General features: G+C 44.1%; 1 protein-coding gene across 9 annotated transcripts in view; it reads right to left on the bottom strand.

Annotated features, from left to right (window-relative positions):
- Positions 1-404: 404 nt before the first annotated feature.
- SLC39A3 (solute carrier family 39 member 3) overlaps positions 405-19191 on the bottom strand; it is a 44530-nt gene continuing 25743 nt past the window's right edge. For 6 of the 9 annotated variants that reach the window (XM_073595629.1, XM_073595669.1, XM_073595622.1 and 3 more), the window contains 2 exons: positions 3703-3983; positions 405-1199 (listed from right to left, as the gene is read on the bottom strand). In XM_073595629.1, the coding sequence (XP_073451730.1) occupies positions 468-1199; positions 3703-3909 (939 nt within the window). In that variant the 5' untranslated portion in view covers positions 3910-3983 and the 3' untranslated portion in view covers positions 405-467. Of the gene's footprint in view, positions 1200-3702; positions 3984-9477; positions 9633-19191 lie in introns of all 9 variants that reach the window. The other 3 variants (XM_073595645.1, XM_073595651.1, XM_073595659.1) reach the window with 1 other exon arrangement.

The following is a 19191-nucleotide window of genomic DNA, read 5'->3' as shown; positions in this document are numbered from 1 at the left end:
GAAACACCATAATGCCCTGTAACACCAGTGAATAAGTGATCATGTATTAAATATTTGTAAAATAAATATTTTAATAAATAGAAGTAAAAAAAAAAAAAAAGACAAAAAAATAGTTTATAAAATGTATAAAAACTTAAAAATAAATAAAAACTGACCAAAACAATGATAGGTTTGTCAAAAAAAAAGTGTTTCTATTAACAATAGAAAATGTTTTAAAAGGAGAGTTGTAATTTAAGCCCTTCCATGTCCCCCACTACCACCAAAAAAGGGAGGAGTACGTTATACCTGGTATGCCATTTTCAAAATGGGTTTAAAGAATGTGCCTATGTTACTAGCACACCCATAACCAAGGCAAAAAAAAAAAAAAAAGGGGGGGGGGGGGGGGAGAGAAAAAAAAAAAAAAGTAGGTTTACAAGTAGGTTTACTATTCTACAAGATTTATAAATACACTTATTCTTATCTAACATTTAAAAGAAGACTAGTATTGCCAAAACAGCATATCCAAGAACCAAGAAAAGTACTTTCAGTAAACGATCATATTTATCCTCAAGCTCCTTCACCAAAATTTCAAAAAAGGTAACAAAGAGGAAAGTCCCTGCTGCAAGGCCTTGTAAAAGAGCTGAAGTTATACTGCTCGCCATGTTCTGGGCACTCTCAATGGCCAATCCAATTGAAATACCTATAGGAATCATTATACTCACTAAAACAGCCATCTTCACAGCATCGCCCATTGACGTTTTTGCTTTTGCCATGTTCACCCCCATTGCTACAGCAATTAAGGTTTCATGAATTATAACACCTATAAATAGGTTTAGCACCTTATCCCCCTGTTCCTGCAAGCCAAGTGCCAAACCTTCAAAAACTGAATGAGCAGAGAGTGCAAACACTAAGCTGACAAGTCGAAGAGGACCAGACTTGGAGAGTTCTCTGATATTTAGACTATGAGTGTGGTGGCTGTGGCCTCTTTCATATTGGTTGTTGTCCTGGTTGGAGGATATAAATGGACTTTCATATTCAGAGTCACTACCAGCATCGGATCCCACATTTAAGGTTTCCAAATCATAGAATGAACGTTTCTCCTTCCGGAATGTTAAGATTACTTGCTCCACAAAGACTGTGAGGAAAAATCCAACCAGCATTACAGTCTCTGCCAGTGGATAGTCTGTGCTGACATTGCCCAATTTTAGAACTTCCTCAAACTGAAAAACAAAACAAAAAAAAGAAAACATTTGTAAAAACATACATATGTTTATTAATCCTTTGCACCATAAAATAAGGCCTATTGTTTTATTCAGCAGAGTGCCAATTACTAAAGTGTATGGATATAGTTAGGAATGATATTAAGTATTTACCACGATTTGTAACTCAGACCTTTACTAGGTTCTGCTACTCTAAAGCTAATCTTCACAGAAAAATGTAAAATTAAAAATTTGAGAACAGCTAGGCTTGCAGTACAGACATACTGGGGTTGATTTACTAGAACCGGAGAGTGCAAAATCTGGTGCAGCTTCAGCTTCCAGGTTTTTTGGACAAAGCTTAATTGAACAAGCGAAAGTTAGAAACGGATTGGCTACCATGCACAGCTGCAAGAGATTTTGTACTCTCCAGTTTTAGTAGATAAACCCCAGTATGTCTCAAATGTACAATCCCGGCACCTGCTGGAATGAATGAACTCTTGTGTGCATGCTAGGGCAAAAAAATCGATTTAAATCTTGAATCGAGTTGAGAGGTCAAATCGATTCAAAATTTAAGCAAATCGATTTTTTAAATTTTTTTTTTTCACCGTGACGGTCCTGAGGAGCTGCGGGCAGGAGTTTTTAGGCGAGGCCGCGGCTTTGGCCTAGTCCGCGAGGTTGGACGCCGCGGACTAGGCGGAAGCCGCGGCCCCGCCTAAAAACTCCTGCCTGCAGCTCCCCAGGAGCGGTGCTGACACTGCGCCGGTCCTGAGGAGCTGCGGGCAGTTTTTAGGCGAGGTCCTCAGAGGTGAGGTCCTCAGAACCGGCGCGGTGTCAGCACCGGTCCTGGGGAGGAGCGGGTAGGAGTTTTTAGGTGAGGCCGCGGCTTTGGCCTAGTCCGCGAGGTCGGACGCCGCAGACTCGCCTAAAAACTTCTGCCTGCAGCTCCTCAGAACCGGCGCGGTGTCAGCACCGGTCCTGGGGAGCTGCAGGCAGGAGTCTTTAGGTGGGGCCGCAGCTTCCACCTAGTCCGCGGCATCCGGCCTCGCGGACTAGGCCGAAGCCGTGGACTAGGCAGATTTTTTTTTTTAGAAAATCTCCCGGCCTAGTGCATGCATGGGAGTTGTGTCATCCTGACACAGCTAATCAAAATGGTTGAAGATCCCAAAAGCAATTAGCATTGGCAAGGGACTGAGAAGAGGAAAGAATAGTTCTGCTTTAAACTTTTGAGCTTCTGAGCCACTCTCTCTAAATTACCTTCGAGTTCCATTGTCAGTTTTTTGTTTTGGCAACATCTCAGTTTTGCGCATTACTTTTTTTGGTGTTTGCAGTCTACCCCAACATATTATACATTTTTTTAGGCTTTAAACTTGACAGCAAAATTAGATACACAAAATTTAGTATTGTTTTTTAAATCTTAAAAAAAAAAAAAAAAAAAAAAAAATCAAAATAAATAATTTCCTACTTGTCCAAAAGATTGCATTATTTGTGCACCCTCATATATTTACCACTAAATATAACAATCAAAGCTTGCTGGTTACATTTATATCTCATAATGCAACTTTTATGTAACATAGAAGAACGGTAAAGCTCAAAAAGGAAAAAAATGTATGTATTTTACTTTATGGATGCTTTATTACCTCTTACTGATACATTCCAAGGCACGATGGGGAAAAACACTTTTTGCAAATTGTTAGCGCAACATTAAGAGGAGGTTAAAGCAGAGCTCCACCCAAAAGAGGGGAAGCTCGCTTGTCTGACCCCCCCATTTGGTCGGTTGGTGAGAGCACAAATTAGCACCATGGTAACTTTTTCACAATTGCTAAAATTTTGAATGACATTGCGTCCATTTACATCAGCATTTGAGGTTCGTGTAGTGAAGGCTGATTACCCAGGAAGGTAATATTTTTTTTATTTTAGGACATGCACATTATACATTGTATATTAATTCTTATAACTTTTTTTTTGGAGTCTGGATCTGGTCAGTGGAGTGTGGAGACTAGATCCAGACCCGCTCAGGTCTAACCAACAGCCATTTCTGTCTCCGTTTAGTAGTTTTTCTTCACTTCTGGTCTATTTAAGATCTTACTCTAGCCAATTTTTTTTTAAATTATAAACAGAGGGAAGAATTACATTCTTATTTTCTGTCAGTCAACCCATAAGGGCTTGTCCTCCGTGTGATGCCTGTGGCATCGGTCATCACTGGGACAAGAAGGCATGAACCGCACAAAAAAAAAAAAAAAAGAAAAAAATTCTAACCCTTCCACACTGTTTCCACAATGTGTTTTTTTTTGTTGGAGAGATTTCCCCTCACTTTAAAACCTCTGTCGATATTTTATTGCTGTTTTTTTTTTTACATTTCTACACATACATACATATGTGCTCCTGGAGTAGGAGGCCAAAAGGTCAAAATAAAAATTCAGGAAAGCTTTATGCAACCCAGGGTTACCAGCTGTTTTTTTATCACCTACGGTAACACATCCTAGTAAAAGGTTGTATGTAAAAAGAAACAAATGCATGTTTATACCTTTTCTCTCACTGCAGGAAGCAGGGCATTGAAGCACGTAGCCAAGAATACTCCTCCAGCAAAGGAGTTACACAAGGAAAGGATCCTTTGTGAATGGGAAGATCTCTCAATATCTGGCACAATTAGCTTGACAGGCCCAAGCGAACCCAGCATCATCAGCACAAATACTGCTAGCAGGCACAACAGCTTTGCCACTACAAGATTCATTGTGATGACAGACTTGCTTGGAGATAACACGGAATGATGTCACAGTCAGCCTAAGGCAGCAACAGCAGATTCAACTAAAGAAAAGTAAAAGTTTATTGGAACACTTTTCAGGTAACTGCACAGGAAATACATAAATCATTACATATCCATAAATGAGGAGGGATGGCATTTTCATGTTCATGGAAAAACTGCCACACATTTCTAAGAACAGTTTTACCATAGTAAGAACTAGTTAGATCTGATTTTCCAACAAACCTGTCCCCGTTCAGCCAACACAGTCTTCTACAAATTCCACCAGCTCTCCTAGTGTGGCTCTGCTTCTCCCATGCATGAACACCACAATTTCCGTTCGGAAGAATCACTCACTGCTCATTCTGACAGTGTATAGCTTTTGGTTTGATTTTTAAAGTGGCAGCTCTGCAGTGCTGAACAGCAGAAATCTTTATTCTTGTAAAGCCCATAACTACATTGGGTTAATTTACTGATGTGAAGTCCTGCCTCCACATGTAAAATCTCTAGGTCAAGTAGAAGTATAACATATACAATATTAAAAATTAGAGAGTCTTCACAGTAATATTTTGAGAGATACTTCCAATACTCTCAGCAGCGGTACCATCTTGATAGATCGGCCAAGCTACTGTGCACATTGTAGAGGGAAAAATTTAATGAAGCAATGATGATACAACAAAGTAAAAGCTAAATGTGTACTATATATATATATTATATATATACACACACACACACACACACACACACACACACACACACACACACACAGTGGGGCAAAAAAGTATTTAATCAGCCACCAATTGTGCAAGTTCTCCCACTTAAAAAGATGAGAGAGGCCTATAATTGTCATCATAGGTATACCTCAACTATGAGAGACAAAATGTGGAAACAAATCCAGACAATCACATTGTCTGATTTTTGAAAGAATTTATTTGCAAATTATGGCGGAAAAAAAGTATTTGGTCACAAACAAGCAAGATTACTGGCTCTCAAAGACCTGTATCTTCTTCTTTAAGAGGCTCCTCCGTCCTCCACTCATTACCTGTATTAATGGCACCTGTTTGAACTTGTTATCAGTATAAAAGTCACCTGTCCACAACCTCAAACAGTCACTCTCCAAACTTCACTATGGTGAAGACCAAAGAGCTGTCGAAGGGCACCAGAAACAAAATTGTAGACCTGCATCAGACTGGGAAGACTGAATCTGCAATAGGCAAGGAGATTGGTGTGAAGAAATCAACTGTGGGAGCAATAATTAGAAAATGGAAGACATACAAGACCACTGATAATCTCCCTCGATCTGGGGCTCCACGCAAGATCTCACCCCGTGGGGTCAAAATGATCTCAACAACGGTGAGCAAAAAGAACGGTGAGCAAAAATCCAAGAACCACACGGGGGGACCTAGTGAATGACGTGCAGAGAGCTGGGACCAATGTAACAAAGGCTACCATCAGTAACACACTACGCCGCCAGGGACTCAGATCCTGCAGTGCCAGACGTGTCCCCCTGCTTAAGCCAGTACATGTCCGGCCCCGTCTGAGGTTTGCTAGAGAGCATGTGGTCAGATGAAACCAAAGTAGAACTGTTTGATAGAAACACAACTCGTTGTGTTTGGAGGAGAGAGAATGCTGCTTTGCAACCAAAGAACACCATACCTACTGTGAAGCATGGGGGTGGCAACATCATGCTTTGGGGCTGTTTCTCTGCAAAGGGAACAGGACGACTGATCCGTGTACATGAAAGAATGAATGGGGCCATGTATCGTGAGATTTTGAGTGCAAACCTCCTCCCATCAGCAAGGGCATTGAAGATGAAACATGGCTGGGTCTTTCAGCATGACAATGATCCCAAACACACCGCCCGGGCAATGAAGGAGTGGCTTCGTAAGAAGCATTTCAAGGTCCTGAAGTGGCCTAGTCAGTCTCCAGATCTCAACCCCATAGAAAACCTTTGGAGGGAGTTGAAAGTCCGTGTTGCCCAGCGACAGCCCCAAAATATCACTGCTTTAGAGGAGGAGATCTGCATGGAGGAATGGGCCAACATACCAGCAACAGTGTGTGACAACCTTGTGAAGACTTACAGAAAACGTTTGACCTCTGTCATTGAGATGAACTTTTGATATTGACCAAATACTTATTTTCCACCATAATTTGCAAATAAATTCTTTCAAAAACCAGACAATAGGATTGTCTGGATTTGTTTCCACATTTTGTCTCTCATAGTTGAGGTATACCTATGATGACAATTACAGGCCTCTCTCATCTTTTTAAGTGGGAGAACTTGCACAATTGGTGGCTAACTAAATACTTTTTTGCCCCATTGTGTATATATATTTATTTATATTTATATATTACACACACATATATACACACACATTCTATCTAGCTATTTATCATGAGCATAGAGTTAAAGAGATTGTCACCATGCCCATTCAGAGCAAAGTGACAGGTTCTCTTGAGGTGAGATTACTGAGCACAGTTCTTTTCAGGCTTTTTACTAGTTTTAAGCAGGATAGCTGGTAAGGTTTACATTTCTGCTGACAAAACAAAACTAATGAAGGATTATTGAAGCCCAACTCCACGCAAATTAAAAAATATCCCTTGTAAGGGCTGTGCCCACTATACAAGGGTTAATTGCTCAATGTCCATAAATTCCTGTGTCAAAAAGTAAAACAAAAATCCTAAATCAAATTGTGCTAAAAAAAAAAAAAAAAAAAAAAAAAAATAGGGCCAATCACGGCTGATCACGATGTAAATAGGAAGAGCCGGTGATCGGCTTTTCCTCACTCGTGTCTGACAGACGCGAGTAGAGGAGAGCTGATCGGCTGCTCTCCTGACAGGGGGGGGGGGTCTGTGCCGATTGTTTATCAGCACAGCCCCCCCCCCCCGGATCCCACCCAGGACCACCAGGGAAGCCATCCACACTTGACCACCAGGTATGCCCCCTAGACCCCCAGGGAAATACCAATCTGTGCCCAGGCAACTGCCAATCAATGCCCAGACAGCTGCCAATCAGTGCCCACTCCAATGCCTACCTCTGCCAGTGCCACCTAGGATGCCTATCAGTGCCACCCATAAGAACCCATCTTTGCAGCTTCTCAGTGCCCACCAGTACCACCCATGCGTGCCCATCAGTGCAGCCTATCAGTGCCGCCTATCAGTGCTGCATATCAGTGCCACCCATCAGTGCCCACTGATCGGTGCCGCCTTATCAGTGCCTGTCAATGCCGCCTTATCAGTGCCCATCAGTGAAAGAGAAAACCTACTTATTTATAAAATTTTTTAACAAAAACAAAAAACTTATTTTTTTCTAAATTTTCGGTCTTTTTTTATTTGTTTAGCAAAAAATAAAAACCACAGAGGTGATCAAATACCACCAAAAGAAAGCTCTATTTGTGGGAACAAAACGATAAAAATTTAGTTTTGGTACAGTGCAGCATGACCGCGCAATTGTCATTCAAACTGCGACAGCGCTGTAAGCTGAAAATTGGTCTGGGCAGGAAGGTGTATAAGTGCCCTGTATTGAAGTGGTTAAACATAAATGTGCTATTGACCACTTTTTATACGAGTGTCAACATTATCTGGTAAGCCTCCCTGGAGCACTGTGTTTTGTGAATTACTGGAATTCTGGCTGTTACCTTTACTTATCTAAGAAATCTCAGTGGGATTTTTCTCATTCATCATTTCACTTATAAAAGGGACTGGATCACAGATTTTATTTTTGAGCACAATTGATTTAGGACTTACATTTTACTTTTTGACACATGAATTTCTGGATATTGAGCATGGTTTGCAAATTGAATTATACACATATTTTTATGTGATTTACATATATTTTGTTTTGTCAATATACATATATCTGGATTTTGAAAAATATGGAGGATATGGCACAGATTGTTATACTAAGGGTTAATTGCTTGTTTTCGTCTAAAGGGGCACAAAAAAAAAAAAAAAAAAAAAAAAAAAAAAAAAAAAAAAAAGGAAGAAGGGGGTAGATCTACTTAGTTGGATGCTCCGCACAGATAGATTAGTCCTTGCAGCTTCTGCACCCCCATGGTCTACGGTCCTGCCATCAAAGACACAGCAGGGTCTAAAGCCCTGCTCCGAATGAGAAAACTGCCAGATTGTGGGAAAGCGCCACCTGCCCAGGGAAGTGGAGGATCAAGTAAGTGAAACGGTTTCTCTTTTCAGGTTTGTCATTTTAATTAAATAAATAAATCTTTTACAATCACTTTAACCTTCTTGCATTCAGGATTGTACAAAGAAAAAGATATTAAGTTAGGAAGAGGGAATATTATACCATCAATACAGAAAAGATCTTCAAAGAAATAGTGGTAAACTGTGGCATAGCCTACTGCAGGAGGCAGTAATAGCATAGATCCAAATAAGAATGTAAACTGGATCATTTTTACAACTAATGGTTATCATTTCTAAACGACAATAAGGGCCCTTTCAGACGTGCGGATAGGTATCCAGCCATCCGCTTGCTCAGCAGGGATCGCTCCGTTGATCCCTGCCGAGCCGGCGGATGACAAGTCAGTCTCTGGAGGGACAGACCTGTCAGAGAGACCGCTCTCCTCTATGGGGGGGGGTGTGTGTGTGTTAATCGGATGATTACGGACCGCCTGTCCATTTTCATCCGATCGACAGATGGAAGATAGGACATCCATCTGTCTGGATTTTGTGGATCCGATGTCAGCAGACATGTCACCACTGACATCCGTCTCTCCATAGAGTTGTATGGAGCGACCGTTCAGATACGCTGAAAAAACTGACAGGCGGATCTGAATGGTCCGCACGTGCGAAAGGGCCCTAAAGAATATGTTGATCAAGGTAAAAGGACCTGATGTGCCCTTTGTGACATCAGGAATAATTTTTCCTACAAGCAGAAAAACTGTTAGTGAACAGCATTTTGTACAGACCTGGCTTCTAAAAGTGCTTTTGTTGGTCAGAAATAATACATAGTAGACTAACCTTACAATACGGAATAAAGGACTGTGATCAGGGAAAACCCATGTAATGGGAAGCTGCTGATACTAAATGTAACCAAATATCATTTGCATCCATATCTGCAACAGGGTAGCAGCTACAATGCAGTCTCTTGATAAAAAAATATTTATATATTATATATAAAAAAATATATGTGCTGGGAGTGGGAGCATGATCTTAAGATTACATTACACTTATCAGACTGGCAGGATATAGTAAACAATCAAAAATTTCTGTCAACACAACCTTAGTAGAGTCCAAATACAAAACCCAAAACCTAACTCAGGTGGTACATGGTTCCCGTTAGGGTGGCAAAAATCCCACCAGCACTTATCCGCTCATTGTTTCAGATGTTGTGGCCAAGCAGGAACCAGTTGGCAATGCCCCAAGGTAACTAAATTCTGGATCAGGTTGTTCAAATTAATTTGCTCGGAGACAGGATAAAACATCCCAAGTTCACCTGAAATTGTCCTCTTTTAGAAGCTGGATATTAAAATCCCTCACCACACTAAAACAGCCTTTTTCAACCAGAGTGCCCAATTTATGTATACATGCCTGCGAATGGATTACCTTTTAGTTACACAAAGTCACAAGTTTTCATTGCGCACTTTTAAAATCTTACAGCCAGTCCTAACAACCAGTGACATCATCAGTTGATAGAAGAATGTTGGGCACCTCCCCTGCCCCTCTTCATGGGGTCACAGTAGCTGAGTGATGGAGAGAAACTGAGGGAGAAGAGAACCATTAGAGTACTAATCAGTACCAGTGTGCAAAGTTGTATTTGTTTTGGAAGAATAAATCACCTCTAATGTTGGGGGTCCTGCCTGTGTGGATGTTGCTGTGCTATGTAAAGCTAGTAGTTTCGTTTTTTTTACATTTTAGTATGGGATGCCTCAAGATTGTGCATAAATTTTAAAGGGCGCCCTGACTTAAAAAATGTTGAGAAACACTGCACTAGAAGCCTGGCTTCCTATATAATTCTTAGCGAGTATAGCAATTGCGAGATGCTGGAACCAGCCAGTGATGCAATTGGAGTACGTCAAACAAAATTGGGTCATGATCAATGAAACTCACCTGCACCTGAATTTCAATCCATCTATGGGCAGCCTGCTTGTACCGAAGACAACTTTGGTACAACCATCCTGTCGTCTATATTTTTTTTCGATTACTGGTGGCAACTATAGCCAGCAGCCATGATCATTGTATTCTGATGGCGATGAAACCTCCCGTTGTCAGAATATAAAAGTGCAGAGTGAAGGATTCCCCCCCCACCCATCAACACGAAGGCTACTTTCACACTGAGGCACTTTACAGGTTTAGCTATAGCGCTAAAAATAGTGCCTGCATAGCACCTGTAAAGAGCCTCTCCTCTCACTCCAGTGTGAAAGCCAGAGTGCTTTCACACTGGAGCGGTGCACTTGCAGGACGGTAAAAAAAAGTCCTGCAAGCAGCATCTTTGCAGCGCTGTAGGAGCAGTGTATGCACCGATCCTAAAGCGCTCCTGCCCATTGAAATCAATGGGCAGTGCTGCCAGGTGCAATTTGTATAGACACCTGTGCAGCAACCCACACAGATGTCTCTGAAATCGCCCCTAAAGTCGGACTCACATGCAGGTATAAAATCCCGCTGTCAGTGTGAACCTGGGCTTAATGCCGAGCTAATCAAAATTACCACAGCTAATCTCAGTCAAAAGGCTTTGTGTCCCATTGAGAAGGTGATTAGCTATACCTTATTGAGTTTACAAGTCATTTTTAGCAGGGGGGTGACCCTTTCTTCAATTCAGCGATTCTGTTTGACGTTTTTTTTGTTTTTCTGACATGGTGTTCTATCTTTCACTTGGATATCATGCGTTGCACTGAGTAAATACAGCTGGATAAAAAAAAAAAAAAACCACGATCTTCATTTCAGACTGCAAAGAAACAAAATGTGATTTTAAAATGAACGATTTTTCTCTATACCCACACACCATAGTTTGTAGACCCTATAACTAACACAGACTAAATATTATACCAGGCGGTAGACAACCTTTTGAGCACAGTGTGCCAAAAAATGTTTACAAAGAAATTGAGCGTGACGATGTTTATAATAATATATATATATATATATTTAAAAAAAAGTCAACTTCACACTCAATCACGAAAAGGCTGCAAACTACTTTTTTTTTTAAATATATACACATATATATATTATAAACATCGTCACGCTCAATTTCTTTGAAAACATTTTTTGACACACTGTGCTCAAAAGGTTGTCTACCGCCTGGTATAATATTTAGTCTGTGTTAGTTATAGGGTCTACAAACTATGGTGTGTGGGTATAGAGAAAAATCGTTCATTTTTTTTATATATATATCTATCTATCTATCTATCTATCTATCTCAACTTCACAGTCTCAATCACGAAAAGGCTGCAAACTACTTTTTTTTTTTTTTTTTTTTTAGTTACATACACAAAGAAAAACAGTACAATTTTTCAAAGAAGAACCAGCAACAATCTGTACATTGATTGCATGGATAAGGCACCAACCTACATAAAAACCGTACACATATGATGCAGTGTAACTACCCGTGCTCACAAGTTCTCAGAAAACATTCAGAATGGGATCAAGCCACCATTAACCCCAGGCGACTCCTGCTCACACCACCACTCATGAGGTCCACCATCTGCCACAGAGGTTTCGTGTCTGTTGCTTCTGCACCTATTGTACCTTCCCTGTCATCTGAGCAGTTTAAAGCAGCAGTCTGTCCAACACCAGGTCTATAGGTGATATACCAGGGGTATCTAGCTAGGGTGACCATAGTTTGTGAAATTTTTGTGGGCGCCCCCTATGTTGGTATATATATTTCTCCAGCCGGAGTGTGTCCCCCATCTGTATTAGCCATTCCTTGAACGCCGGAGGGTCAGCTGCCTTCCAGTGCCTAAGGATTCATTTGCAAGCCTGAAACAAGGCTCTAGCAATGGCCTGCTTCTGATCATCACCTGTGAGGATGTCATCCACAATCCCCAGCAGACAGGGCTTCGGGTCCATCGGCACCGTGACCTTAAAGGCACTATTTACCATGGACACGACCCCTGTCCAGAACCGATGCAGTTTGGGGCAACGCCATAGCAGATGTATGAGGTCATCATGGTCTCTCACACATCTAGGACAGTTTGAGTCTGCTCTCACCCCCATTCTGAATAGCCTGGCCAGTGTATAGTGGACTCTAAGGACAATTAATAGTTGGAACAGTCGTTGGACCATGTTGAGTGAGCAAAGCTGTACCGCCTCTTCCCACTGTTCTTCCTCGAAGGTGCCCACGTCTTTTTCCCCATCTACTCGCCACCCCCTGACAGAAGCTCTCTAAATGAGTTTGATGGATCATGGAGTAGCATCTAGATATAAAGCCTCTGAACAAAGACACCTCCTCCATATAATGGAAAACCGGCGTCGGAGAAAGGACCCACAGAGCCCCGCTTGACTGTGCCGCCACTGCATGCCTCAGTTGCATATAGTAAAAGAGCATTGAGTGAGGGAGGCAAAACTGTTCCCTCAATGCAGAGAAAGGACGCAATTTCCCATCAGCAAAAATGTGCTTCATGAGCGTGACTCCATGTTTCCTTCACAGCCCCCCAATAACTGCAGCTCTTCATAATGTCCATTGGCCCATATCGGACTGTAGCTGGTAAACCCATCCACATTCTGTAGCTGCCTAAGCTTATTCCACACTTTTTGCACGAGTACATAGGTTGCAAATCTTTTTCTGGATTTTGCGTACGCCAAGGCCTCCAGCACCTCAGCCACATCCTTTGTACTGGTAGTGTAGCACATAAGGGCCCTAATGGGGTCCAAACCTGCACACACCCCTGCCGCCTCTTGTTCAGTCACCATAGTCCGGGCAATATGCTATAGCTGTGCTGCCAGGTAGTAAATCCTCTCCTTGGACCTCTGTAATTGTTCAAGTTTGATCTGTGGGGGCTTGTCAAGCCATATAAAGGCTCTAAAAATAGCGTTACTTATGTGAAACACCTTGAAGGGGATCACCATAGGGGTATTGTGTAACATGTACAAAAGCTGGGGCATAAATACCATCTTAATAAGGTTAACCCGCCCTGCCAGTGACATTTTAAGATGTGCCCAAATTTTTGCTCTCTCTTTAATCCTGTTAATTAGGGGGGATAAGTTAAGCGAGACAAAGTCCCTGGGCTCTGGAGTGACCTGTACTCCCAAATACTTGAAGCTGCGTGCGACCGGTACCCCCTGAACCACCTGTATTCCACTGTCTGGATCCACATCCAGTAGCATGAGATAAGACTTGGACCAGTTAATCACAAGCCCTGAGTAAACACCGAAACGTCTAATCAATGACATAGCCTCGCTAAGGGATTTTTCTGTGTCTCCGAGGAACAACATAGTGTCGACCACGTACAACATAAGTTTCTCATGGATCTCTGTGTGTTGGAAGCCCCTGATATGCATGTTAGCCCTGATCTGGGCTGCCATGGGCTGGATGGCGAAGAGGAGGGGGGACAGTGGACAGCCCTGCCGGGTGCCTTTATGTAATTGAAACGGTGAGGATATATGTCCCACCTCCCTTATCACCGCCTGCGGAGAACAGTAGAGCAACTGAACCCACGAGAGGAAACTTTCACCAAAGCCAAAACTTACGCATGACCGCCCAGAGGTATTGCCACTCTATGCTGTCGAATGCTTTATGTGCATCGAGCGACAGCAGTGCCCTGTCACCCTCCCCGTCCGTCCTCGTCTGAAGGTTTAGGAAAAGTAGACACAGGTTAATTGCAGTGGACTTTTGGGGCATAAAACCCGACTGGTCCGACTGTATAATACTCGAGATGACTCCATTAAGCCGTATCGCCAGGACTTTGGCCAGGATTTTTATGTCGCTTTGTAATAAGGATATTGGTCTGTGTGACCCCGGGTCTAGAGGGTCTTTTCCTGGTTTGAGAATTAGGACGATATTGGCCCTAGTCATGGATGTAGGTAGGCATTGGGTCTCTCTGGCCACAGTCAAGTGGGGCAGAATGTTACTTCCATATTGTTTGAAGAGTTCTATAGGGAGACAGTAGTCTCCTGGGGCCTTAAAATTGGGGAAGAGGCTAAGCGCCTCCTGTAGCTCCTCTATCTTAATCGGGGCATCTAGCTGCGATCTCTGTATGTCCGTCAGGCAGGGTAGCTCTATACCTTGCAGATAGTCCTAAAGGTCTGTTGGTGTGTAGTCCACCCAGGATCTATATAGATTCGAGGAGAACCCCACCAATGTCTGCAAAATAAGGTCAGGGGTATTTACCAGTTTCCCCCCTTCTGGGCGGAGGGCACCAATGGACGGAGAAGTGAAAAACCTTTTCCGATACGCTACAGATCCAGTAATTCTATCAACCGCTTCCTGGGCAGCTAACCAGGCCTCTCTAGAGGCATCCGATGGGTCATCTATATATTCCGCCTGTAAGCGACTGACCAGCTGGGCAGCCTGTTCCTGTTGGGCACTTGTTTTGGATTCCACCCCATTTACCTCTGGAATAAGGAGGCCTCTAAGGAATGCTTTAAATGTATCCCACGTTAAATTTAGATCAGGGTGCTCCTTGTGCCGCTGCCAGAACTCAGATCTCCTCGGATATCCGCTCTGAGGCAGGGAACAGGTTAAGCCAGAAGGCGTTCAGTTTCCATGGAGCTCTGGGCAAATCCGTGGTCGGTCTAGCCAGCACGGATATCACCAAAGGCGAGTGGTCCGACACGCCTCTTACCAGGTATTGAATGTCCCACAGAAGGCGTGCCGTCAGGGGGGTGCATAGGCACAGGTCTATCCTAGACAGAGAAAGGTGCATTTTGGAAAAGCAGGAAAACTGTTTTTGCTGTGGAATGCGGTCCCGCCATGGATCAATCCACTCAACTTCCTCCGTGTATTTCTGCAGTGCTGTTCAAGCAATTATGCGGCCATTCGCCGGAGGCGAATGCGTGTCCAGGGCCGGGTCCATATAGCAATTCAAATCTCCCAACACAATGAGAGGAACTGCCGGGCTGCCCAGCTGGTACGACAACACTGTTCTCAACACTTCTAAACCAAACGGTGGTGGTACATATCGGGCATCAATTATGCATTTTAACTGGTAAATCCTGCACAACAAAATCACATACCGTCCCTCAGCATCTATCAATTTATCAATTAATTGAAGGTCCACCATTCGATGTACCAGGACACTCACACCCCTGGAATACGAGGTGTGAGTGGAGTGGTACGCCCATCCCACCCACGAGTAGTTCAAACAGGATAATGAGTCCGGTAAGAAGATGTGTCTCTTGAAGGGCACATATGCCAGGTGAATGCTTTTTAAGAATAGTGGACACCATAGTATGCTTTAGGGGGCTCTGTAGGCCTCTAACGTTTCAAGAAAGCAGTGGTAATACACTCATTTAACCGTGAAAATATGTATGAGGTATGGCTAAGCAGTTCTTGAGTCATGAGTACCTGGGGTAGCATCCAGTGTTTTTTTCCCCCCCTGGAGACCATGCCAGTCACGGGAAAGGATCGTACCTGAGTTGTAGTGCTGCATCCAATTGAGTGGGCCCACCCATAAGACACTCGAGTTCACGCCCTCACCAGTAGTGTCAGCATCATGACTGTTGCTGGTTAGAACAGTAAAACAAACAGTTAAACAGAACACAAAAAGGGTCCCCTGGCCTGTATGCGGCCAATCCTGCCAGTTCTCTCCTCTGGGTCTCACATACTGCGTGACGGGGAGTATAGTAACTCCAGGGGAATAGGGTATAACTGGGGGAAAACATGACCAGTCTAGCCGGTCCAACTGGTAACGACCTACTCGTACAACACTGGACGAGCTGGTATAGAACTTTCTGTATGAAGTCTCAAAACGCTAGTTATAAATCTCACTTGCTCTCATTGCTTTTAACGTAAGTTAAGGTTGTGGCTTCCCAGCCGAACATGTTAGTGCATTTCAAACTTTGGTTTGGTGTAATAGAGCATCAGTCAATTTCTGCTGCCCCCCCGCCTGGCGAAAGACGTGCTAGTTGGCATCCAGCCAGGTGAAGGCTTCTTCAGCCGTTTCAAAAAAGTGGGACTGCCCCCCTGCTGTGATCCGCAACTTTGCCGGGAACAGCATGGCATAAGTAGCACGGAGACATTGCAGCCTTTTATTTACGTCTGTAAATCTGGACCTGCGTTTTTGTATATCCGCTGAGTAATCAGGATAAAAAGAAATGCGGGCACCATTGAATTGCACATTACGCCGTTCACGGGCCTGGCGTAGCACTATTTTATTGTCTTTGTAGTTAAGCAGTCTGGCTAGTAAAGTGCGGGGTGGGTGTCCCGGCGGAAGGGGCCTGGATGGGACCTTGTGTGCCCGCTCCACTGAGTAAAACACCTCTTTTCCAAAGACCTCCATCAGCCATCTTTCCACAAATTCCGTGGGGTCCCTACCCTCCGTCTTCTCGGGGAGCCCCACTATGCGTATGTTGTTCCTAAGCAAATGATTCTCAATGTCGTCTGACTTAAGTTTGTTCGCCCTTGCAATCCTGGCAGTAATTTGCGTATCTCTGAGGAGTGGGGTTAGCTTATCCTCAATATCACTGATGCGTCCCTCTGCAGCTGTGGTGCTTTCCCTGTTTTTTTGCAGGTCATGTCTAATGAAGCCCAGCTCTTCCTTAAGCCCCCCAAATTGCTCCTGGAGAGTGTGCACCAATGCTGTGCATCTATGTACTGCTTGAAGTATTGCAGCTAGGGTAAGTTGCTCTCCCTCGTCCCCCTGCTGCTCAGTGTCCTGTGAGAGGCCTTGTGCAGACCATGCATCCTCAGGCTGTGGCTGAAAGATGGCCGGGGTGACTGACATATCCTCTCTCTGCTCCACAGCACCTGCCAGTTTTTTAGCATAATACAGCATATCCTTGGGAGGGATCCTTCACAGTGCCCTTAGGTGTTTTGGGGATCTTACCCGGATCCTTGGATCTGTCCGTGCCTTTTGATCACTGGAAAGAGGAGCCATGGCACCATGATGGATGTCTGCCGGGCCGCCGGATTCTTGCTGTTTGCGGGTCATCAGGTCTCTCTCTGTGTCCGGTTTCGATTCCGGGGGGGGTTGGGGGTCCGCGGAGGGTATTCAGGGAAAATGAGACTACTACAGGCGTTTGTCGGCTGGGAAGAGGATCAATAAAGGATCTGAAGAGGGAGCTCAGTGAGACACGTCCGCTCACATGCCGCTCCTGGCCACGCTCCCCGCTGTAAACTACTAGTAGTGAGAAATTAACATCCTGCACTCACGCCTCAGATCAGCCCAATCCCTGCAACTCCAGATCAGCCCCAATTCATGCACCTTCACACCTCAGATCACGGTACCCCCCTGCTCATCTGCCCCACCAATGTTCCCCCTTTCTCATTTGCTCCACCACTACCTCCCTGCATGTCTGCTCCACCGCTGTACCCCCATGCTCATCTGTCTCACTGCTGAACCATCTTCTCATCTGCCCCACCACTGTAACCCCCTTTCTCATCTGCCCTACCACTGTACCTCCTGCACATTTGTGCCACCTCTGTTCCCCCCGCTCATCTTCCCCACCACTGTAACACTGCTCATGTGTTCCACCGATTTACCCACTTTCTCCTCTGCACATCTGCCCCACTGCTGTAACCCCCCCTGCTCATTTGTCCCGCCATGGTACCTCCTTTCTCCTCTGCCCCTCCACTGTACATCTGCCCCACTTCTGTACCCCCTGCTCTTCTGCCCAACCACTGTAACCCCCCCTGCTCATATGTCCCAGCAATGCACCACCTTTTACACCTGCCCCCCTGCTTTTCTGCCCCAACACTGAACCCTCCCCTGCACATCTTTCCCACCACTGCACCTCCCTGCTTTTCTGTCCCACCACTGAACCCTCCTGCTCATCTGCTCCACCGCTGTACCCTCTTTTCAGCTATGATATGCAGAGTGGTGAAAGAAAGCAGAGATAAGACATCTACCTGTCCTGGCACACTCATCCTGCTGATCCACCTCTCTCATCCAGCCCACGTGCTTGTATGTGATGTATGCGACATCACATACAAGCACCTGGAATGGATGCGCAATGATGAGCTCAGGTCAGGGGCATTTTCTGAAAGCATTGGGCCTGTGTACAGGATCATAAGTTGGGCCCTCGCAGCTGAGAAAAAGTGCGGCGCCCTGCGCCGCAGCAAAAGTTTGGTGCAATTTTAATTGCGCTGAATAGTGGCTGTGGCTTAAAAGGGACAGAGTACAGGGGTTCAGTAGTAAGTGACGAAAAGGTTCAGGAATAATGTCAACAAAGTTCCCAGACGCTCAACAGTAATTCCACAAACTGTCACCTGATTGTGGGTTTTCTCAATCACAGTGAAACCCTTTCTTTCTGAGATTGGTAGTGGCAACCAAGCGAGTCATCTTCCTCCAGATGGTGGGCGGGGCTAGCAGGACTGTGATTGGCTTTAGCAGTGGCCAATGCCGCCTCCTGGAAACAGGGACACCCTCCCCTCCCCCCCCAGCAGAACTGCACCCAATCTCTTCCCCATCACAAAAGCTGACAATCACAGCTACACCAAAGTTTGGTTCTCGAACAATGTTTCCCATCTTTTATGATGTGTGGGGGTACAGTGCCTCCCCCTCAGTGCAGGTGCGGCGTGGGGAATTCTTAAAATTGGAATGCATTAGAGTCTCACTGACTTCCCTGTGCTGCTCGAGTGCCGGCAAAAACGGCTTTGCGTGCAGCTTGGGGCACCAGTGCCGGGGGTTGCCTACCCCTGTATTTTGGTTATTTTTTTTGGCCTGCATTTATGAAGAAAGACTATTTATGTGAAAACTTTTATAAGAGAAACAAAGAAAAAAAAAAATCTGTATTTTTCCGCTCATAGAAAAAACAGGGGTGATTAAAACACCAGTAAAAAATCCACATCAGTCCATATTTTTTTTTTCTCTTGGGTACAATGTTGCATGCCTTAATAATTGTCAAAGTGTGATGGCACTGAAAGCTGAAAAATGGCCTAGACTGTAAGGGGATAAAAGTGTCCAGTCTTGAGGTGGTTAAGCTCTAGCTTTTCAGTCCAAAACATGTCACAAGTTATTTATACTCAGATGAAAGAACAGGTGAGGATAAACAATGAGAAATGGAAAATGCAATCCTAGGGAACAGCATTATTGTAAAATGTAAAGCCTAACTGAAAGATGTTTTGTTTGCTAAAGCACATACAGTGGAATGTCTGTGCAATGTATGCTGTCACAGCATCTTCTATTCACTGCAAAAGTGTGTGGCAGTGTGACAATGCAGGAGAAC

The sequence above is a fragment of the Aquarana catesbeiana genome, linkage group LG01 (assembly GCF_042186555.1).
Source record: "Aquarana catesbeiana isolate 2022-GZ linkage group LG01, ASM4218655v1, whole genome shotgun sequence".
In the NCBI taxonomy this organism is placed as follows: Eukaryota; Metazoa; Chordata; class Amphibia; order Anura; family Ranidae; genus Aquarana; species Aquarana catesbeiana.
The sequence above is the reverse complement of the archived record's forward strand: the minus strand, read 5'-3'. Positions and strand labels throughout refer to the sequence as shown.